This window comes from Acanthisitta chloris, unplaced genomic scaffold (genome assembly GCF_000695815.1).
Source record: "Acanthisitta chloris isolate BGI_N310 unplaced genomic scaffold, ASM69581v1 scaffold19059, whole genome shotgun sequence".
Classification (NCBI taxonomy): Eukaryota; Metazoa; Chordata; class Aves; order Passeriformes; family Acanthisittidae; genus Acanthisitta; species Acanthisitta chloris.
In genome coordinates, this window is record NW_008692192.1 from 24,404 (window position 1) to 48,917 (window position 24,514).

The 24,514-nt window shown below is 45.8% G+C and overlaps 1 protein-coding gene across 1 annotated transcript in view; it reads left to right on the forward strand.

The window, feature by feature from the left end:
* Positions 1–24,196, forward strand: part of LOC103809711 (sideroflexin-5-like) — a 39,564-nt gene extending 15,368 nt beyond the window's left edge. Inside the window, exons 4-5 of the mRNA XM_009082568.1 lie at positions 2,507–2,624; positions 24,083–24,196. Coding sequence (XP_009080816.1) covers positions 2,507–2,624; positions 24,083–24,160 — 196 coding nt within the window. The 3' untranslated portion in view covers positions 24,161–24,196. The remainder of the gene's footprint in view (positions 1–2,506; positions 2,625–24,082) is intronic.
* Positions 24,197–24,514: the final 318 nt, after the last annotated feature.

Consider the following 24,514-nt stretch of genomic DNA (forward strand, 5'->3'; position numbering starts at 1 on the left):
CCAGGGATCATTTTAAATTGGTTGAGTTTTTACTTGGGTGATTATAAGGTCCCCAACAGGGCAGTAATTAAAGAGGGGGCAGCATCCAAATTAAGATGTCAGGGATGGTATAAGCGGTGATGTCTTGGTTCTAAACTGTACTCCAGGGAGGCTTGAGGGATGCTGGTCCTATGATTGTCTCAGCAAGGGCTCTCATGAATCACGACAGCTTGAACAGGAGAGTAAATCAGTTCCAGGAGCTGCCCCTGTGCATCCCAGGGATAATCACAGCTTATCGATGGCAATTCTTGAAGGTTGCATTTGTTAAAGAGGGTGGAGCAAAGTAACTTGATTTCCTGACTTGGACAAAATCCTTGTGGGCTTCTACAAGAGAATTTAGGTTAGATCGTGCTCTGTGCAACACAAAGTAGCTAAATATTGGAGAACAGAAGCTTGTCTTTCACAGCACAAATTGATAGGATCAACTCCGTCTCGATAGCTTATTAGTGAGGAGCTGAGATATTGGAGGAGTTAAAGCTCTGGATTGTGTTTTCCTTCCCCACTTCCCCCAAACCTTCTCGAGCTGAAGACAGTTTTCAGCAAGCAGCACTAGCAAAGGGCGAAGAGTCTGAATGTTCAGACACACAGACAACGTACAGCAGGGTAACGAGTTCCCACACATCAGCTGCTCTGTCAGAACTCATCAGGTGCACGTTTGTAGCCTGCACTGAGCGTGGAGCAGACGGGGCCTGAGGTAATCTGTGAGCTTGCATTGGCTGCAGGTACAGGCTGCACGGGTAGATGAGGCTGCAAAATCTGTCGCGCCCGTGCCAAAGCAGGGAAGCAGCATGCCATGAGGTGGGAAGGGTTGCTTGGCACCTTGGTGGGCACCTTGGGAATGGTGCACATTGCATTGGGAATGCTTTTTAACACCAGTGGTGGTAACCACAGCGATTAGAACTTGATGTATTCTGGTTGTACTTCCTTGACTGAAGACCTCCTGTGCTGACACCCCAGCAGAAGGTCATTAACTAACAGATCACAGAATCATGGAATATCGTGAGGTGGAAGGAACCCATCAAGTTCAACTCCTGGCTCTGCACAGCACAGCTCCAAGAATCTCATCATGAGCCTGAGGGTGAAGACCAAACACTTCTTGAGCTCTATCAGACTTGGGGCCATGACCACTGCCCTGAGTTGCTGTTTCAGTGCCCAGCCACTCTCTGGGGGAAGAACCTTTTCCTAATATCCAACCTAAACCTCCCCTGACACAGCTTTATGCCATTCCCTTGGGTCCTAAATGACCCAGCAAGAAATCTGCTCACTCTCTACATTGCTCATATATACTGAATATTCAAACAAAACTCACTGCCAAGTTGTTGGTTTATATTCCCATTCTTTTCAGATTGATAGAAAAAAGGTTGAGTGACAAGTGTCCTCTTGGTGTCCTCGGGTGTCTTCCAGGGTAAACCCCTCAAGAATTACATTTTTCCCCTTAGCATTCATAAACTGCCTGAGGTCCTGTGTCCTGGAATATATTCAACACTCCACCTTCTATCAGCTACATGTTGTCCCTGTGTTTCGGTGTTAATTGCATCAGAAGGGTCGCTTATAAGTCATTATCAGAATCTGACCTGGCAGGTATCTTCAACTGTTTGCTGCTAACAAGTCTTGAACTGGAAATATCCCCTGGGAATAGCAAGTGCTAAAACATCCTTATCACCCACACTGCAGATGTTTGATTTTTAGCAAATAAAGGTATTGTCAAGTTTACCACTTTATTACCCCATTAACAAAGTCGTGTGCCTTTTTCAGTAGTGCTGCTGACAAGGCTGACAGATTTCACAACATCATTCAGGGGCCTAATTTCCTTTTGCACATTCAACATCATCTCCAAAGCCATAATGCAGGTGAAACCTGAGTGCAGTCAGGTCACCTCATCTGCCTCCACTGTGAGGTGGTTTGAAATGGGGGAAGCATATGCAGGTGGACATGTTGATGGCCTACTAGGCCCATTTCCCATCCCTGGAAATGCTCAAGGCTTGGATGAGGCTTTGAGCAACATGGTCTAGTGGAAAATGTCCCTGCCTATGGCAGGGGGTTGGAACCAGATGGTCTTTAAGGTCCCTTCCAACCCAAACCATTCCATGATTCTATGAAAGAACCTAAACCAGTTAGGGAGAGGGAGACCAGCAGGTCTAGGTGAGCACCAGTGTCTGTTCTGATGATGTCATGCCCTCATCTCATCTATAAAATCATAGAATCATCAAGGTTGGAGGAGACCTCCAAGATAATCAAGTCCAACCATTAACGTGTCACTCTGCTGGAGCCCTTAAACCATGTCTTCCAGCACCAGATCCAGATGCCTCTTAAACTCTTCCAGGGATGGTGACTCCACCATCTACCTGGGCAACCTATTCCAGTGCTAGGCCACTATAACAGTGAAAAGAATCTTTTCTGATATATACTCTGAATTTCCCTTGTAAATGGTCCAATGAAATGGTCTAACAAAGCCTTTCCTTTCCAGAACATCACTCCTGAGGTCCCGTCCCCGGATGATTCTCCCAGTCCAAAGCCTTGTGTGCCTCGCTGCCTTCGGCCTGGCCCTCCCCTTGGCCATCAGTCTTTTCCCGCAGATGTCTGAGGTCAGTACATGTCTGGTCACTGCTGTGTGGTGTCTCAAAAGGGGTTACCACCACCATAGCTTGTTTTGCCTTCCTGGATAATGATCTCGTTCCTATGGGGCCTCCTCTGTTTTTGGATGCAGTTGGTTGCTGTGTCCTTTACTCAAAGAAGTGCAGCTTCACCCACCAGAGAAGTGAAGGTTCCTCTTGCATCACTATGGTGTTTCCTTTGGGTTAACATAGTGAAGTCAAGTCTGTCCATGAAGCCAAGGGTCTGCACTATCCATTTGATGTGGATGTACTTTTCCAGAGCTTCCTTGAGGTTTTCTGCCTTTTCATCTTCTATCCTGTCTCTGGGAAGACCGAGCCTGGAGGTGAACAGAGGAAAACTGGCCAAAGAAACAGGGGGAATGGCTAATGGAATCATTTTTACCAAGTTAGTTGAACAAATTGCTAAGGTGTATTTATTTGTAAGTCATTAAATTTGACCATTTCATGTTTGGAGCTTAAAGATTTGGAGATTGAGCCACATTTCCAGGGAGGATCACTATTTTAAATAGACAAAACCTCTCTCAAACAGAACAAGATTTTTCTGAAGTTGTTTTTCTGCCCACTAGAACAGTTGATCAGAAATTGATATCACTGTCTCTACTGGTTAATTCAGATTTTTTTGGTCTGGATGGGTTTGTCCATGACTTCCAGCCAGGGATTCTTGTACACTTGTCTGCTGACTGAAAAACACATTACAAATTCTCTGTTGTCCTTCTAGCTGTTTACAGGCTGAGTTAAAACTGTCCCTTCATCTTCTCTCTAAGAAACTGAATATATCTCAATCTTGGAGTCTCTTGCTAAAAGACGTGTTTTCTGAAGCTTTAATGATTCATATGGCTCTTCCTTAAACTTTTTCTAATTAGTCAACATCCTTTTTGGAGCACTTCCATAAGAAGCAGACACAGTATTCCAGTAAGAAGTTGCACAAGTACCAGTTGCAGGAGCAATGTGATTTGCTGCTTCTCCTCGAATTCATACATCCACAGAGCTTGTTAGTCATTTTGGCATGAGCTCAACCTTAGCTCCCTGTCCATCAGTTTTTGCTCTGATACCAAGTTCTGCTTGGAGGTTTTGGTTATGAAAGACTGAGGAGTATTGCCAGGTCTTGCACCTGTTCAAGGTACGTGCCTGGATTATGTCCAAAGTTCCTGTTGGAAGGAGACTTGGGCATAGAGCATCCCTTATGCTCCTTTTTCATGGAATCATAGAACCACAGAATCATAGAATAAGGCTGGGAAGAACCTCTGAAATCATTGAGTCCAACCACTCCCTCAGCACTGCCAAGGCCACCACTAAACCATGTCCCCAAGTGCCACATCCACATGGCTTCTAGATCCCTCCAAGGATGGTGACTCCACCATTGCCCTGAACAGCCTGTGTCAGGGCTGGACAGCCCTTTCAGTGAAGAATTCTTTCCTAATATCCAGTCTAAAGCTTCCCTGGTGCAATTTCCAGGGAAATTGCAATGTCTTCCCTATTTCCAGGAACAACAGCTGCACCCACCAGAAGGTAGTCATGGCCTTTCCTGAGAGATCTCCTTTCAAGAGAATCAGGGACACAAGTCCAAAGGAGGTACCACCAACCTCATATACCCCAAAGATGATAGTGCCACCATTCCTGCAAAATCGTAGAATCATAGAGTGGTTTGGGTTGGAAGGACCTTAAACATCATCCCTGCCCTGGGCAGGGACACCTTCCACTAGAATTTTAGCTTTATGGGTGACAGATAATATAGCCTGAATTGTATCTGATATTACAGCAGGAAAAAAATGTGTTGATTTTAAGAGCTGAATGAATTCTAGCCCACAAGGAAAATTAAAGTCTGGCTTGCTTCGAAGGATATTCAAATTGCAGGCATCAAGCACTACTGAAACCCTACAGCATTGCTTGAAAATGACCTTCTGAGAGCAGATGAAATGTTATCTGCAGTGTAAACATGAATCAGCGCTGATTAGAAGATCAAACAGAATGACGTGCTCTCTGCCCACGCTTCATGTCAATGAAAAGAAGCCACTACAGCTGATGGTTTAGCTCAGTACCTACTGGGATTTCGGCTCTGCTCCACTGCAGTTAGCTCCACATGCACAGCTGGACTTCACATCTGTTGGTGCCAAGGAATCAGGTTATCCATAGCAGCCTGAGCTGATCAGTTGTAGAATCATAGATTGATTTGGGTTGGAAGAGGACATAAAGACCATCTTGTTCCAACTCCCTGCCATGGGCAGGGACACCTTCCACTAGACCAGGTGGCTCCAAGCCCCATCCAGCCTGGCCTGGAACACTTCCAAGGATGGGGCAGCCGCAGCTATTATGGGCAGCTTGTGCCAGTGCCTCACTATCCTCACAGGTGGGAATTTCTTCCCAATATCCCATCTAACTCTACCCTCCAGCAGTGAGAAGCCATTCCTCCTTGTCCTTTCACTACAGGCCCTTGTCCAAAGTCCCTTTCCAGGTCTCTTGGAGCCCCTTTAGGCACTGGAAGGGACTCTAAGATCTCCCCAGAGCCTTGTCTTCTCTGGGCTGAACAATCCCAACTCTCTCAGCCTGTGTTCCCATTATGTTTGCATTTGTTTTAAATGTGTGTGAGTGTCTGTGTAAAGGATGTTCATCCCATTCTCCAAAATCTCTTTGATGGTGTCTGTGGGAATGTTCAAGTGAGCAGAGCAAGTGATTTACCCAAAACAATCTTCCAGAGCCATTTCTTCACAGTTAGGATGCAAAATCCAAGTCTCCTTGCAGAGAACAGTTCTCAGAACATGTGACTTCTTGGACACTCATCACTCATCCATGAACTGTAATGGTTAGATTTGATGATCTTAGAGCTCTTTTCCAACCTTAATGATTCCATGATTCTTATTTGTCAGATAAGGAATTTAATGGACTTGGAGTGTTTGGACATTGATCTCCATATGTCTGTGGAGGTGTAAATACGTCTGCACATGCGTGTTTCCTCTTCCCATGAGCTCAGTGGGTGAACAGCCATGAACACAACCATGAATACAGCATGACTGAGTCGTTGTTGTAATGAGCACTACCTAGGGAGCAAATTGTTAACAACAACATGGAATAGGAGTGTTTTGCTCCAAAAATATGATTATGGTCTGAGCAGCAACCCTTTCAGGAATCACAAATGAGCCAAGTTCTCCCTTAATCACACATTCACAATCCTTTTTCTTGAGTCAGAGAGTAAACACAGAAGCTGATGTGTTATTAAGAGCTTGTTTAAGCACAGAAGCTTTACTGGCCACCTTTAGTCTTCTACAGGGGCTCAAACTTACAATTGGTTTTCAAACAGAATTGAAACCTTCTAATAGATTTAATAAATGTCCTAAATAAATGCATCCACCTTATCACATCAGCTGTAGCAGCTCTGGAGTTATTCCTGTGATAAAACAGTGTAAGAGAAATCAGAGTTTGGCTCTGGTTGCATATACCAACATCAGGTAAATGAAAATTCTGGAGGTGAACAACTTTCATGTGGTGGGAAGGTTAAGTCATCCAGATCTTCTCTTGATCAATATTTAGTCTAGCTAAGACCTTATACCTTCCTTGGTTTTGTACAGATGAAATTCCACTTAGGTTTCTGCAATAGTGCTGCAGGATGACAGCTTGTTTCTAGATAATATGGCTTTAAAGATCACCTGATAAAAATAAAACCCTAGTATCAGCCATAAAGATGTGTATCTTTGGGAATACTCACATTTGAGATGCTGAGAAACACTTTTCATCCCAATATAGTGTTAACTCCGATACCTAAATGCATCAATATGCATTGAGTAATTCACTGCTGTTAAGTTTAGGAGAAACATCTAGTTAATGCATTTAGCCCACAACCTCCAACTGCCTCCCATGCCCCCCGGGGAATCTCTTTTCTAACTGCCTATCCTACAGCATCCCCACTGACAACTCCTACTCAGCTATGCACTGCCAATAGAAACAGCTGTGACAGTTCCAAACTGAAAATGGGACTTGTGCAAATGAAATGCAGTGTAGCAGCAAAAGAAAGAACCATGGAGTTGCTCTACTGATTTTCCACCCTTTGGTCCCTGCTCATCCAGATCATTCATTTCTCAGCATCCCTGAGGGTGCTGTTGAACTTTCCACTGCCACAACCCACTGGAACTTGCCTCATCCCATGCCTAGTGGGATCACGCTGTTAAAGAAGGATAGAGCCAGGTGAGAACTGGAGCTGAAGCATGAGCTAGTGGCAGAGAAACCCTTCCACTACCTGAAATCCTCATGCCCTCACCATGGGTGAAGTTTCAAGGCTGTTGGGTGCTGGTTAGGGCAATCCTAACCATGTTTTGGAATTAGGTTGATTTCAGCTGAAAGCCTTTTCTTAAAAATAATCTTCCCTTTGGATCTCCAGGACAAGGGGAATAAACAGCCTAAAATCCAAGGCTGAGCTATTGTTTTCCAATCTGTTTTAGCCTTCATCTTGTTGGCAGGCTGCTTTAGAAAAGCAAAAGGTTAATGAGCCAATGTGCAGTGGGATTATTGCAGTAAAGATGACAGTGAACCAGTAATTACTAATTAGATGCAGTTTAACAGGAGGAACAAGTGAAATCTCCTCTTCACCAACTGTCAATAATTAGCAGATTTGGTGAGGTTGAAATGTGTCCACAGTTAAAAGGCTGATTTTTTAATGAAATGGCACTTGACAAAAGAGCTGTATGGAGGTCACAGCCATAGCCCTTGAGACGCTTCCCCATACCATACTTAGGAGGGAAATCAGATGCAAGACAGCAGGGGGTCCCCATGAAACCATTTCTCCCTTGGGATTACATTGCATGGGGGGGAGGGGAGCAGGAGGGATTCTCTGCAGTAATTTTGTCCAAGTTGGATGAGAAGCGCAGGAAAGGATTTGCCAGCTGCCATAGGGAAAAATGTTTGAGAAGTGAGAAGTTCTGCAGTATTGCTTTGCTTCTGGGGCTGAGGAACAGTTCAGTGAGAGTCTGGTAACCTGAATGAGTGAGCCGATGTCTAGCCTTGGGATGGAGGTTGGTCTTGGAAGGAGCTCCTCTTAGGGAAGAAGTGGCACGAGGTCCTTAAGGACTGGCAGGAGGTTGGAAGCTCAGTGGGATGTGTCTCCCAAAGACTGCAGAAGCTTCAAGCTGTGCCTTGAAGGTTTGGTTTCCTACTGACACACAGGCTATGCTCCGTCATTGACTTCGGAAGCATCAAGAGGTTCATCTGAGGTTCCTCTCCTATGTACTTGATCCAGCTTATCTTCTGGCAAAGCAACTGTTGACATAGGCAAGAATATCTTTATTCTCCACATGGACTTAAAATGGAGAAGTGATCTGTGGAGCTTCTTTAATGCCCATGAAACTATTTATTTGAGTAGAAACCCCCAGGATTTATATGATGATAAGTTGCTGAATACTGATGCGGTTCAGGTAGGACTTGAGAGAAAACCTGTGGTATTTGGGAATGTGTTGAGCCCCATTCTGGCCTTCACATGAAGGATGGTGCTTAATGAGGTGTCTGTTTGGTGTTCTCTGGAAAGGATGGACTTGTTCCTGTGAGAGATTGGAGGGCAAATGAGTAAACCCTTCCAGAGCATAGTCCTGCACCTGGAAGGGAAAATGATGGGAGGTGACATTTGAGGAACAGCAGGATGGTGCTGCCATGACTGCACACAAAGGCTGGTTGCACAAAACTCCACTGGAATTTGCCATCCCATCTTTTAGAAAAAATAATGGCCAAAGAAGGTCATGAACTGCATCTGTACTTCCAATCCCAGCAGGATCCAAGCACAATATGGATCAGTGGCCCATGATGTCCAGCCCGGTTAATTGTCTGCATCTTCTCTGGATCAGTTTTGGCTTCCCAGCTAATGCTGGAGGGTTGTGCTCCCAGGGACTGCTCCCCACAAGAAAAACTTCCCTTTTGTGGGAGAGAGTTTGGCCATATGGATGGACACAAGCTGTGCCAAACTGGCTGTCTCTGAGCCTGAGCCTGGGTTCAGATTCATATGGTCTCACGCAGCTGTAGCCCTGCCTGTCCCATTGCAAGGGGATTCAAGAAGTTAATTTATTCCAGAAAAATATTTTATTCTGGGACCTCTCTAGGCTAATTTGACTTATGGTTTTATCGGGATTATCTGAGCTGAGTTTTGACATCAGAGGACCAGAATCTTCCATTACAGGAGAGTTATGTCTCTCTGCACCATGGCAGGACCAGGCCTCAGGTGAGCAGTGTAAGGCAAAGATCTTTCTATCCTTTGCTGCAAGTGTCTGGGAATGTCACATGCAAAGCAAAGAGCACATCTGTCATCGCATACTTCTGATGGAACCTACCCTTGCTGTCAGCCTGGGCGTGGACCTGGAGACCAAAGTATTTGTCACCAGGTCTTTTTGTGACAAATCCTTCCCTGCTCCAAATCAGAGCACAACCTTGTCCATGAATCCTTATCAGGTCAAAAGCACCATGGGACCAGTCCTCAGTACTCAATTCTGCTGTCTCATTTGCTCATTCAGGATCAGAAGAAAAGGCCTCACATTGTGCCTGGGGAAGTTTAGATTGGATATTAGGAAACATTTCTTCCCCAAAAGTGTGGTCAGGCAGTGGGACAGGCTGCCCAGGGCTATGATGGAGTCACCATCCCTGGAGGGTTTTAAAAGCTGTGTGGATGTGACACTTGGGGACATGGTTTAGTGGTGGGTTTGCAGTGCTGAGGGATGGTTGGACTCAAGGATCTTAGAGGGCTTTTCCAACCTAAATGATTTCATGATTATGTGTATTCTATCATTTATTCCATGATTCCATGTAGAAATGGGACCTCAGTCATGCAGCACAACAGGAGTCCTCATCTGTATGTCCTAAGAAGGTGACCGTGCACTGACTGCTGAAGAGGGAAGGTTGGCCTGAGGCTGCTCCCTAAGGGATGAGCAGTGAACTTGAACCTCACTCAGAGCTAAACAGCCAATTTTTTGGGAAGGTTTCAATCTCCCTTGATTTGAGACAGGAGTTACTTTACCATCTGCTTTCTCCCTTCCTTTCCTGCTCTCACCACCCCTTGAGAGCATCAAGCAGAAGATATGTTCCTGGCTCAGCACCTCAGGTTTTGCTTCACCTGCACCAGCTGGTGCATGATTTGCAGACCCCACGTGTATTTCCTGAGGAGCCAAACTTCACACACCACTTCCCCCTTGGCCCTACCCTTTGGCTTTCTCTTTACACCTCCACTGCTTTCCCCCCTCAGCAGCCTGACATCTGCAGAACACCTTTCCTGTCAAAGTAACCAGGAAAAAAATAAATATCACAGGAGTTTCTTTCCTGTGACTGCAGATTCCCTTAATTCCCTCAACTTTTCATTTCCTTCTAATTGTGTTGTGCAGGAAAGCTGCAGCCCAGTCCTCTGGCACAGAGGGGTCTGTGCATTACTGAAAGTATTTAGGTGGCCTGAGATGGTTTGGTTGCACTTGTGGTTGTGCTTAGGCTTGTAGAGAGCTGGAAGTGTCTTTCCAGAGGATGGCAATGAGCTCTTGTCATTAACTATCACGGGAATGGTCACTTGTAGTCCTGTGCTTACTCCATGTCCATGGGCTGTTGCCAACCCATCATAGGTCTTCTACGCAGATTCTTCTGTCAGCAGCAGTCTGTCCAGTGGAAAGTGTCCCTGCCCATGGAAGGAGGTTGGAATGAGATGGTCTTTAAGGTCCCTTCCAATCCAAACCATTCTGGGATCTTATTCTAAGATCCTATGACCTGCTCTTGGCTGCCCCTGCTCCCATCTTGAGTTTCTGTCTCTCTGGCACCATCTCCAGTGTGACACCAACAGAAAGAAGCCCAGAGCTGTATTTGCTTTAGAGCTTGCAAGGTCAGACCACCATCCATGCTATAAACTTCCAAGTCCACATGGCAGGAGAGCTTTTACGGGGACCTCAGGCATATTCAGAGCAAGGACATGGGAAGGCTCATGTGCTCCAAACTTCCTTCTCAAGACAATTTAGTGAATTCCTCAGGTGAAGGTATTCCTAAACACATCAGGAGGGACATATCAGGCTTAGAAGTCGTCTTCTCCGCTTCCAGTGGTGATTTACCCTGAGTTGCTGAACCAACAGCACTAGCTGCCTCCTGCTTCAGAGAGGGCTTCAAGTCAGTGTTTGATGTTTCTGCAGAGAGTTTCTACAGACCAAAGAGTGCAAAAATTCCAGACTCTACATGACTGTGACATCCCTGTTCTCCCCAAATCATGAAAACCCCCCAATTCTCTATGTTCATCACTCCTCATTACTACTTTATGATTCTCTTTTGAGTTCTTTTTCTGTGACTGTAGCAGGAGGATAAGGAAGATGTGGTATGGTAATTTCCTTCTGCCCTCTCCACCTGAATGCAGCAGCACTTCCAGATGCAAATCCATGGGTGGTGATCTCACAGAAGCAGCATCTGGCTTGTTGCAGGGTCACTTCCCATTTCCTAGACTCATTGGGAAGAACTTCATTGCAGTTCCCTTTTGATTCATGTCCTGGCACAACTGAACCTCCTCTTGACCAGGAGAAAAGAAACCAGTTTTGCAAAGCAAAGAACATTTCTGGATCATGGCATCTCCATGATGTCTCTATTTCCATGGGTTTTTTTCTCCACTTCTTTCTCAGAATCTCAAAACCAAAGCATTTTCTATGCCTACTTGCTCCTCAGTGATCTGGAGTTGGGAGATCTTGTCACTTCTTCTGGGAGCAAATGTCTTTCTTTTATAGAATTATAGAATCAGGGAATGGTTTGGCTTGGAAGGGGCCTTCAAGGCCATCACCTTCCCCAGGGAAGTAGTCACAGCTCCAAGCCTGACAGAGTTCAAGAAACGTTTGGACAATCCTCTTAGGCACATGGTGAGATTCTTGGGGATGTCCTGTGCAGGACCAAGAGTCAGACTCAATGATCCTTGTTGGTCCTTTCCAACTCAGGGTATTCTACGAACGTGTTCCAACTCCCCTGTCATGGGCAGGGGCACTTCCCACTAGACGAGGTAGTTCAGTGCCCCATCCAACCTGGCCTTGAACACTTCCAGGGATGGAGCATTTCCAAGAGGAAGAGGAAGGATCTGGTCTTCATGGATTCCACCATCACTCCCTGGGAGACATCAGGGTGGTTAAATTTACAACTGCTCAGCCTGTTCGTGCCTCATGGTGTAATTATTGGGCTCAATGACATCTCTTGTCTGGGGAAGGTCACGAGTGAGCAGAGCTCTGATTGATTTGGAGCCTGTCTTTGTTCTCACATCCCCTGTCCAAGAGACTTTGATTTGTGGCTGAGCTGGTTTTTGATGTCTGCTCCTGAGAGTGGTCCTTTGTTTCACCACCAGCGTCTGCAGGAGTCGAAGGTGCTGAAAATTTTACAGGTTTGGCCTTAAAATCCTAATCTGGACCAGCAGAGCTTGTTCTTGCTGGGAAGCACAGCTTGAACCAAACTGTTCTTTGTGGTCATCCGGGGTGGGTGTGGGAGAAAGGACCCCTTTGTACTGCCCAGGGGCTTCAGCAGCCATGTCAGACAGGATCTGGTTTCATGTTTATATCTCTGTCCCTGGGATACAGGTTCAAGTATGTAAACTATCTGTCCTGCAAGCACAGGCTCCTGCAGGTGTGTGGGTGCTGGTGGGCATAAAAAAACATTCCTGACACCATCTCTTTTGAGGAGTCTTCACGTCCTGATGGCTATAAGCCATTAGGAGTCAAAAGAAAGAGCTGACATCAGACAACTCCGGATAAACAGCTAAACATTAACCCTTAAAGTGTCTTGAAAAACAAACTTAAAAGGCTCTTTGTGGAAAGAAGCCATTTTTTTCCAGGCCTGTTAATTGCTGTCTTTCTTCAGGACACCTTTCAGCAGCACCTACTGTAAACAGAGCAGCATCCCCCAAGGATTCCTGCCCTGCAAGCCTGCAGAGATGGAAATGGCCATCCCTGTCTCCTCCTGCCCTGTGCACTGCTCCTGCAGGTCCTTCATTTTGCTGGTTTATCCTTGTCCTGAAAGCCAAGTCCATTCCCCTCTTTCTGCCAGCCCACCCTGAAAGCACAGTCCACTTTCTTAGGTTCATAGATAAAGTATCTTGAGTGAGAAGGAACCCACAAGGATCATCAAGTCCAACTCCTGGTCCTCCACAGGACACCCCCAAGAATCATTATGGTTGGAAAAGACCTTTAATATCATCAAGTCCAAGCAACCATTCTTGGTCACCAGCAGCCTCTTTATTTGGTGTAAACTTGTTCACTCCCAGATCACAGAATCATAGAATGCTAAGGGGTTGGAACGAACCTTAGAGATCATCTGGTCCCAACCCCCTGCCCTGGGCAGGGACACCTCCCATCAGAACAGGTTGCTCAAGGCTTTATCCAGCCTGGCTTTGAACACTAACAGGGTTGGGGCATCCACAACCTCCCTGGGCAACCTGTACCAGTGTCTCACCACCCTTACAGGAAAAAAAGCCATCCAAATATCTAATCTAAATTTCCCTCTTTCAATTTATCCTCATTAGTCCTTGTCCAGTCTTCCCTGGGTGTTTCCTGCCTTACCTTTTTCTTAACACACAGGGTTGGATTTGTCCTTTTTGGCATATTTTGAGATGGTTGTTTTAGCTTATCTAAAACAACTCATATCTCTGACTACTCCAAGAGATACAGGATACAGGGGAAGGTGACCAGTTGTCCAGACTTGCCTGCTTACAGCAGAGACTGCCTTATTAATCACATTTCACATATATAAGTATCCATAATTGCTTTTTAAATCATTTGGCTCCAGCAACATCTTTCTGGTGAGACTGTTGGTCTGTAAGAGAAGAAAAAGTATGGAGGTTGGGATCCTGAGGGAATTGCTTAGCTTCTTTAGTGCAGCGAGGGCATCCCTAAATCTTGCTTTTCCATCATGCTTTTCCTTCTTAATAACAGGAGAATTGCAGGGATTGTTATTTTCACTAAAGAGCAATAAATGCTTTCTTCCTTGTCAGAGCTGCTTGAGGATTTCCTGCTGGAATATTTATTTTCATCAAAGGAGAAACTTGTCACCTTCATAATGTTCAAAAGTAGGATTTTTTTTTTTGTTCCAAAAGAGGAGAAACTCTAAGTCTGTATTGATGCTTTTCATTCCAGCAAGGACCAGTGACCTTAACTAAACTCTATAATCCTGGAAATTCTCAAGGTCATATTTGAAGTTGGCTAATGACTTTTCCACCCATAATTTGGCTTGAATGTTCCCCTCAAAAGGTCTACATCATGTAATGTGAGCTTTCTTCCATGAGGCCAGGGAGAAATTTCTTTTGTCCCACACGCTATAGACTGAATGCTCTGTATGAAGAGTTTTGTGAGAATGGCTTCTCCTGAGGAAGGTCCTTACCTCATGAGGTCAGGTGACCTAAGGTCACAACACAGGTGCTTCTGCTCTGGTACCAGCATCTACCTTTCTGGAGCTCCTGTAGAAACTGATTTAGTGTGGCAAACAGAGTTTAACCTATGGGCACTTAGCTCCTACGTGTGAGCAAACCTTCTCCGAGTAGAGAGGAAAAGGCATCTTAGCTCCTGCAAAGGCCTTTTGTGTCTCTTTTCTACGGAGGACAGACAGAAAAGGTTCTTTTTTTCATCTTACTATTTGAAATCTTATTGTTTCAAAGTCATTACTTGTTTTGGGAAGTTTTATTTGTTAATACTTGATGTTTCTGGTGCTGTTGCAACCTTCCTCTTCCCAGAGGACTCAACCTCACAGTTTTGCAATGACTTGGAGATGGTGTCATGCTGGGGTTGACTTTTCAATCTGTTTATAAAGTTGGAAAACTTGAGGGTCTGAGAGCCATGCAAACCCAGCACTAACCAAACCCAACTCCTAGGAGCAGCTTTCATTCATCTCCCCATGTCTGTCTATCACCGATGTCACCTTGAGACACCACAAGGGTTCTGGTGGGGAACTGGGAGGTTAGAGCTGATATCTTACTGGTGGATTGGTTTGGGGTGGTGGGTGAACAACCACAGAGGCTGGAGCACAGGAGTGAAATGTGGCTGTTGAGCTGCTCTGCAGGGACAGGCAGGGACATGCTGAGCAGTTGAAGCTACCTTGCAGGCTTAGGTGTCATGTGTTATTATCCCACCTGCTGACACTGTTCTCATCACTCATTTCAGGAGCACTGGAAACAAATGTGCTGCTGGGCAAGGGGAGCTCATTGTCATGTGAGCCATGCTCTGCTCCAGCCTGGTGGGGTAGTAGCTTAAAATGCCATGTTTCCCTTCTTCCCATCTGATTAAAATGTTGAGGATTTGGGATATTATTTTCCCTTAGAGAAGCTGTGATATGGTAATTTGCAACACCTGAGGCTGAAAACTGCCACCCTTGATCATAGATAGAATCATGGAATCATTTACAGAATCACGCAATCATTAAGGTGGGAAAAGACCTCTGAGATCATCAAGTCCAACCTATGACCTAACACCACCATGTCAAATAGACCATGACACTAAGTGCCACATCCAGGCTCTCCTTAAACACCTCCAGGGATGGTGACTCCACCACCTCCTTGGACAGCCCTTTCCAAGGTTGAATCTCCTTTTCTGGGTGATTAGACAACCCTTTTAGGTTGGAAAAGGCCTTTAAGATCATCGAGTCCAACTCTTAACCCAACACTGCCAAGGCCACCACTAAACTGTAAAACCATAGAATCATTTAGGCTGGAAAAGACCTTTAAGATCATCAAGTCCAGCCATTAACTCAGGACTGCCAAGCCCATTAGCAAAGTGTGGAAGTTGCAGTCCCATAACTGATCCACGAATCCTGCAAACTTCTGCTCTGCTTCAGGGTGGAGTCAGTTGTTCCCATTTAAGCTGAGGGCAGAACCACCTTCAGCCTTGTAGCTGTCTCAAAAGCAATTGCACATCTCTATCCAAACATCTGTTGAGCACAAGGAATATTCCAAGTCATCTCACTACAGAAACCTGATGGCACCCAAGGTGCTGCTGACACTTTGGCTTTGTGCATTGCTAAAAGCAGTGATGTTTTCAGGGGACACTGCAGAGGTGTCAGCAGATGTAATAGCTTGAACAGCATCACTGATACACTTGATGGATGTCATAGCAGGATATGTGTGGTGCTACACTGAGACCCTTCCCAGTCTGTTCTGAGAAGAGCCTCTGGCTTCTACCCTGTCCCACAGGCAGCTAGAGGTAGATGCTGGTGGTTAAAGCATCCATGGCAAAAAAAAGTCTTCTGAAATGGATAACCCTCAAAGCCAGAACAGCCAAATATTCTAGAAGAGCCAAATACTCCAATCTCCCTCCTTTTTATTGTTTCAAGGAAGGGAGAAAAAATGGAGATAAAATTGATTTCAAGCCGTGGTCATTTTTAATACCTCTCCTAGATATATCCCACTGGGATTTAGACAGCAGCACTGAGATACTTCTTTGGTGTAAATGTGGTAATCACAGGTCCTGTCAGAGGCAATGCATTTTTGCTTTCTCTCCCTTTCTTGAAACAATGAGGAGAAAAGTTGGCTGTTCTGGCTCCTGAGAGCTATCTATTTCAGATTTTTCTGTGTTTTTTTGCCATGGATACTTTGATCACCAGCATCCACCTGCAGCTGCCTTAGGATGGGATAGAAAATGGTTCACTAGGTGCAGAGAATCACAGACTCATAGAATATCCTGAGTTGGAAGGGACCCAGAAGGATCACTGAGTCCAACTCCGGGACCTGCACAGGACACTCCAACAATCCCACCATATGCCCAAGAGTGTGGTCCAAAGACTTCTTGTGAAATCTCAATGAAAGTGTGGCATTGCAGCAATTTTCCAGGTTTCCCACCTGTTAGACACGTTGCAGGAGTTCCAGATTTAGTGTCAAAGAGGAAACTTTGCAAATAACCTGGACTGCTTGATAGTTCCTTACTTTACCCATGTGATGAATTACATGTGAATCCACTCATGTGGTGGTGAAAGGGCAGTTGGAAACCAAATGCTTTCCTGAGCTTGTTCTTATCTGCTTAATTAAGATTGGCGCAGGTTGCCCAGAGAAGCTGTGGCTGCCCCATCCCTGGACGTGTTCAAGACCAGATTGGATGGGGCTTGGAGCAACCTGGTCTAGTGGAAGGTGTCCTTGCCCATGGCAGTGGGTTGGAATGAGATGATCTTTAATGTCCTTTCCAACCCAAACCATTCCATGATTTTGGATCACAATCCTGAGCTGTCCTTAACTGCTACTGACTTTACTTTACTTCTAAGCAAGATCCTCTTGCTCCATTTATTTGTCTCCTCTCTTGGCATGGTGCATCAGGGGTTTAGTTGTATGCATAGTTTTAGGCTCTGATCACTTTGGTGATGCCATGCCATAACTTCATTGGACATATCAGTCTCTGCAACTCCCTGATAGGAGGCTGGAGCCAGGTGGAGGTTGGACTCTTCTCTCAGGCAACTAGTGACAGGATGAGTGGACATAGTCTCAAACTGCACCAGGGGAAGTTTAGGTTAGACATAAGGAAGAATTTCTTCCCAGAAAGGGTGATTAGACACTGGAATGTACTGCCCAGGGAGGTGGTGGAGTCACCTTTGCCAGTGTTTAAGGAGAGACTGGACATGGCACTTAGTGCCATGGTCTAGTTGACATGATGGAGTTAGGTCACAGGATTTGATGATCTCGGAGGTCTTTTTCCACCTTAATGGTTGTGTGATCTAAGCCAGGCACTAATGGCAGTGGTTGTGTTGTTGTGGCAGTGGTTGTCAATGCAGGAGCACATGACATTTAAATCTGTTTCCTAAATAGATGTGTCCAGAGCACCAGAGAGGTTTAATCAGCCTGTGCAGCAGCTCCCAGCCCTCCATGTCTCCTTCCAAAACCTTCCCAGAACATCTTCTGGTGGTCTTTTCTCTGCCCTGGCCCACACTGCTGCACACACCCTGGGGTGTGTGGACCTGCCACGCGGATGCACATCCTTCACTGCATTCCACTTGTGTGCACAGGCTCTGCCTGAGCCTCCAAGCTGCTTCCTTGGCAGGGCCTTCTTGTGCTGTGGTGGCCAGGGAGGATCACAAACTCTTAGGGAATACAAGTCCCCAGGTGCAGTTGTATACTTCGGGTGTTGAGCAAAAGGGGATGATCAAAGCAGGGATAGTGGGAGAGGAGGATCTAAGAGAGAGGGAGGCTCTAACCCAAAGCACTCAGAGCCTCCACACCAGCAGGTGCACAGCTCTTTGATCCATCCCTCCCTCCCTGCACCAACCCCAGTCAGCACTTTTTTGGGAAAGTGGATGGTGTCAAACCCATGAGCAAGCTCCCATGGGGCTTTTGCATCCCAGGTGGGGCCAGATTTTGATGTGCTGTGACCAGGGATGGGTGGGGGGACACCCAGCCTCTGTGAGCAGCAGCAGTGTTTGTGTTTTGTTAACAACTTATTCAGCATCAGGGATAGAAATGGAGTTCAATAACTTCTTTCCATGCTTTTGAGAAAAATATTTTGGTGAAGTAAGATTTTTTTCTTATGAAAACTGAACATTTCTTTAAAGGAAGGGGTCAAAAAGACTTAAGAGAAACATAACATGAAGAGAACTGCTCCACTCAACTTTTAAATTCAAGTTTTATAATTAATTTGAAGGAAAACTTCACAAAATTCATGTTTATCTTAAAAATTGTTTTCCCTCAGCTTTGTGATTTGGGCAGAAAACTGAGTATCAATGATTTATGAAGTTATTTGTTGCCATGTACATTAGTCATGAGACCATGTCTCAACCAGTGTGTCCAGTTTGGGTACACAGGGTATTTTTATGGTGAATAACTGGAAAGTCATCAGAAAAGAGCTTTAACACCAGTATTTCAAACAACAGTCTGCCTTGCAGAGAAGAGCTACAAGTTTTGTCTATCGGTTTTAACAAAGGTGATTTAGTAACCTTTGGATACTTTCATGGGAAGAAAATTTCTGGCAGAAGAGAACTCCAGCCAATAGATAAGTAAACATTTTCTGTGAGGTTTTGGGGCATTTCCCAAATTCTGTCACCTGTCAGGTCTCCTTCAGTTGACCATAGGTCTGTAACACTTCCAAGAGACATTTCTTAGCATGTATCAGTTTCCTCATCCCATTTCTTAGCAACCAGGTCCATATAGAACACTTTTATGGTTTGGGTTGAAAGGGACCTTAAAGACCATCTAGTTCCAGCCCCTGCCATGGGCAGGGACACCTTCCACTAGACCAGGTTGCTCGAAGCCCCATAATCCAAGGGGAAATGATGAGTGACGTGCTATGCCACTTAGACACACACAAGTCTACAAAACAGGATGGAATTCACCCAAGGGTGCTGAGGACACTGATGGAAGGACTCACCAAGCCGCTTTCCATGATTTATCACCAGCCTTGGCTCACCATGGAGGTCTCAGTTGACTGTAGGTTCACAAATGAGTGGGTCCCTCATCACAAGAAACCCATTGAGGTGTTAGAGCATGTCCAGAGAAGTGAACAGAGCTGGAGAAGGGGCTGAAGCACAAGTCTGATGAGGAGCAGCTAAGGAAGCTGTGGGGGCTCAGCCTGAAGAAAAAGAGGCTCAGAAAGGACCTTCTCATTCTTTACAACTCCCTGACAGGAGGTTGGAGACAGGTGGGCATTGGGCTCTGCTCCCAGAGAACAGGTGAGAGCCCAAGAGGAAATAGCTCCAAGTTGTGCCTGGGGAGGTTTAGGTTGGACATTAAGGAAAATTTTTCACGGAAAGGGTTGTCAAGCAGGGGCACAGGCTGCCCAGGGCAGTGGTGGAGTCACCATCCCTGGAGGGATTTAAAAGCCATATAGATGTGGCACTTGGGGACATGGTTTAGTGGTGGCCTTGGCCATGCTGGAGAATGATTGGACTTGATGATCTTAGAGGGCTTTTCCTGCCTAAATGATTCTGTGATTCTGTGGTGCCACTTACAGTTCTTGTTATACTTTGCTGAGCTTCAGTAGGGCCCAGTTAGCCTGGCATTGCCCTGGGCTTCTGCCCTGATGTCTAATAACCCAGGAGGAGATGGCAGAGAACTGCTGGAAATGCTAGGAGAGCCCTCCCAGGCTCCAAACTAGGGCAACCACCGAGTCTCCTCGCTGGCACTGCCAGGGCAGCAGCAGAAGACACAGTGACCAGACTGATCCTCCCTTCCTCCGCCTCCCAGTGCAGCATCCGTCAGTCCACATGACCCTCCCCCTACCAAAATTGGCTGCTTTCTTCCTTCTTCTCCCCCCCTCCTTTTTTTTTGGCTGAGTGATGAGCTGTATGCCAAATCCATCTGCTCCTGTCTCCCCTAGCTGCCTTCCATATCGTTACAGGATCCCTGGCAGCGAGCCTAGACCTATCTCTCTCCCTGCACTCTTAGGAGCACATTCCTTTCTACACCTTTTCCCGAGCTGGGATAGAAATGAGTATCAACCCCAAACAAAAAGCATCTGCTTTCTGCCTGCTTCTGCTTCACCGGACGCGCATGTACGCTACACCCGTGTCAGCAGCGAATGCAAAACACACACAACCCCCCACCTCGCCGCCCCCCAGCCAACATGGGCTGACGAAAGTTTGGGCGCTGGGAGACTGCCTCACACCCTCTCCCTCTCCGTCTCCGCAGCACCAGCTGTGACCACCGCACCATTTGTTCCTCCAGCCCACGCCAGCACTCGGAGCCAGTTCTTTATCACCCCAATTAGCCTTGTCTGTGCTGATGAGAGGAGAGAGGCTTCCACTGCAAGGCAGGGATGGGGAGAACAGAGCTGGCGTGTGGTGGGCACTGGGAGAGGCGATTCCCTTTGTGGGGGCTTTGTTTCCCGGGAGGGATAGATTTCACCAGGTCAGGGGCACTGCTAAAAGGCCAATGCTGTCCTCCTGCCTGCGTTACCTGTGTGGGGCTGGTTTATAAACAGTTGCTTCAATAAGGTCAGGGGATACTGTTTCTCAGCATTTGGAGTTTTTCACCTTTTTTCCTCACTTGGACATGTCTGTTAGTGGGAAGAGGAGCATCCTCAGGCTACACAGCTGCCAGATGTTGTGATGGGTTGTGGCTAGTGCTGGCCACATTCCCTGGATGAGTTTGGAGATGCACCTTGCCTGTGTCCCCAGTGAGGATCTTCCTGCATCTATAGTAAAACTTCCAGTAGCCTCACAGGGAGTGAAGAAATTCCCCCTTCTCCCACTCCCTCATTTTAATGTGTCCCATGTTGTTAGGATACCAAGTGGTCAGTGCAGCCATCCGCCTGGAAACCTGGTTTTTTTCCCCCCAAACAAACCCCTTGTAGCACTGTTTGGGAGTGGTGCTTCTACACCATGGTTTCCTCATTGCTGTTGTGAACTTGCATTTCTCCTTGACTTCTGGATTCATTGTTGAAGGCCCTTTCCTGGTAGACACCCCAGTGCCATCATTCCAAAGTCAGGAAGGAGATCCATCCTTTGCCCCAGCACAGGCACATCTACCCCACTGGGAGGAAGAGGATGGACACAATTCAAACCAAGTCCCACAGTGGGCACTTGGTTTGAAAGTCACTCTGTGTTAAGTGGGACAGGTTCCGTCAGTATAGTCCCAGCACTGTAGAACCTGCTCCTCAGACCACCCTCCAAGTCAGGTGTTTCTTGAGAGGAGTTTCCAGCATGGCCATGACCAAGAAGGACCCTGCTGGGGGTCTTCTTGGAAGCTGAGGCACAAGAAACTTGACAAGAAACTGGTCTCCAGATCTGTCTCACAATTCCATGTCCAGTGAAAGGTTGGCTGAGCAGGTTCAGGATGCTGGACAGCTGGAATAGCAATTTACGTCAAAACAGGTGAAATTACACTTTGCAACAAAAAAAACCCCTGATGACTTCAAAGACTGAACTGATGCACAATAAGGTTGTGATTTAATGTTGTCCATCACCATGTGTCCATCCTGCAGTAGAATCATGGGATCCTTAAGTTTGGAAAACCCTCTGAGATCACTGAGTCCAGCTGTTCCCCCAGCACTGCCAAAGCCACCACTAATCATGTCCCCAGGTGCCACATCAAAATGTTTTTTGAAAACTTCCATCTTAGACATTCATTCCCATGTCCTTCTGCTCAGTCACCACAATCTGCCTCAGAACTATCCCACCTCAATCCCATCCTTCCTAAAATCACCACATCTCACACCCTTCTGTACTGCCTTGCCATGGATGAAGAGCTCAGCCATGCAGGGAATGGAGCTGTTTCCCTCCTGTACTCATGGGAAGGAAGCTGAAAAAAACCTACAGGCAATTATCTCATCTGTCTCCTTCCATCAAGACAACCTCAATTCTGCTTAAACTGTTCTTGATGGGTTTCATCTAATTTGTGCTGCAAACTTCCCACCACAGACACCCCACACCTTCCCCAAGCATTTGGTTGCGATATTTTGCTCCTTCCCACTAGGATACTCTTCCTGCTGTTCAGCTTGGATCGTACTCGATGCTTTTTGAATTGTGTCCCAAGAGAGCGTGAACAAAACATTACTCCTTTCTTCTGTTCCACAGCCTCTTGCACATGCAAATCCCACCACACATCCCTGGAACTTCTCTCTTCCAGGCTCCACACATCCAAGTCCTCAACGTTTCCCCATGGGTCGTGCTTTCACACCACTAATGTAGGGTCCACCAAAGCAGATGTGACTTTCCTTGGAGCTCCCACTTCTCCAACTCCCATTGAATTGGGAGGGACTGTGGTGGCTCTTCATTAGCTTTCTGTGGAGGCTTCCCAGTAGTAGGTTGTGTTTTGAGCTGCCACATATCCCCAAGCCCTAGTGATGCCAGCATGGATGGTCAGCATTGAACCGCCCAATTCCAGATCATTTTAAAGCACACCACACAATCATTTAGGTTGGAAAAGGCCTCCAAGATCATCAAGTCCAACCTTTGACTGATCACCACCTTGTCAACTAGATGGAGTGCCATGTCCAGTTGTTTCTTGAACACCTCCAGGGATCCCAGTGGGTGAATCCACCCAGCCTCAAAGCCTTGGAGCTTTTCTGTGTGTCTCTGCAATAAAACTCCCCAAACAATAGGAAGAAAAGCTGCGTCAGAGCCAGGCAGATCAGAGTTAATCCTCCCTCAAAATGGATCCCGTCAGTGCCGGGGGTACGTGAGAATCGCCTCTCCTGCACCTTTGCTGGTGCTCTCCCCGGCACAATGCTTCACTTTGTGTTTCAGCACAGAAAGAAATGGTGAAGTTGCTAATAATGGCACTAAAAGAAAATATGCTACATCTGTTATGGATAGCAGTACAAAATTAGCTGATCACACCTCTGACACCCAAGATGTCTTCACTTAAAATACTCGTTGGCTTACTTTACATAATTTGCTGATTATATTTAAAAGAAATACAATTTTGCAATTACTGTTCTTTCTGGTGTGCTATCTATGCATCATTTTCTTTTTATGTTTATATATTTCTCCTTCATTAGTGCAGTCTGAAGGGTGATTAGATCCCTTCAAACATTTTACAGAGGTTAAACGTTGATTAAGATTTAATTATTACTGTAAATAGCTTGGAATGACATATGGTGCAAAAACCTGACATATGTGCATTTGAATAAATGAAGTGCTATTTCCCATGATGCTTCAGTAGCTGTTTAACAGCTTTGCTGAAGGGTTATGTTGCACCTCATGTTAAGATTGCTTTGATGTTATATTTTGTTGGGTTTTTGCAGCTGAAAGCTAAGAACAGTTTTTCCAGTTTTTAAAAACATTGAATATTTTAAATACCTAAATTGTTTTGCACAAATTTTTGCTAATTTGTCTAACTAGGTTAAACATTTTCAAAAGCATTTCGATTTTTAACGTGGGTTCCTAGCATTGTGTCAGCAACAGCATCGACTCCATGTAGAGGATTTCACAAAGTCCGGTCTTTGCGAGGTGCCATGTCCCGCTTCGAAGTGGGATCTTTGCCGTGGGATCTGGGAACACCATGGATCCCTCCCAGGGATGCAAAGATTCAGAGTGATTTCAGAGAAAGTGAAAGCTTCATGTGAAGCTGGTAGAAAGGAAAAAATTCAGGAAAGGACTGGAGATTTTATGGAGAGGATGGAAAGGGTTAGGTAGAGTCTAGCTGTGATCTATCCCCGTTGGAGGATGGAGCCGGCACAGGGTTTGTTGTCCCCTCATGCCACCACGCAGGCCTTAGCTTTACCATGTCCAAACCACAGCTTGGGGACTGGATTCCTTCTAGCACCTTGGCTGTGGGAAAAGGAAGGGATCTCTGCTGGAAAACAATGGGTGGGATCCGTTTGAGTCTGGGAGATGCTCTATAATTCATTGAACACTGCCAGGCAGAGAGTATGCAGCAGTGTAATGTAAGTCAATCTAAACAGGCTTGTTTTGAGACTTGAGCAAAGTAAAGCACATTAAAATGACGTGGAAAAGGTGTGATTGGCATGGAATTATTTACATACTATACTTCTCTACATTCATTTATTGATCCATCGAGCTCCTGCTGCAGCACAACCATTTCTGATCGCACCTCCTCTTTGATTTCACAGATTGAGACATCTCGGCTGGAGCCAGAAATTGCAATGGCCACTACCAGTAAGACTGTAGTCTACAATAAAGGATTGTAAGTGGAAGTGGATCAACTCAGCCCAGAAGATTTGGGGAGGGGAAAGGGGAAACATGAGAACCCGACTGGGAAAAAGAAAACAACAACAAGATAAAAATACTAGAGCTCAGCGATAGTAACATATTCCTGCTCCCAGCAAACCAGGAGTAAATTAACACTTGCAGAGAACTGACACCTCACACCAGTCAAAAAGATTAATATCAGAAGTTTTAACTTAGCAACAAAAAGAAGTCACCTTCAAACACTTTAGAACTAGAAGAATCTCAGAATCAACAGCACTGCATGGAGGGATGTTTAACGTGTGTTTGCCTGGTTAGACCTAACCACATGAAAGTAGGCTTCACCAAGCAAATTC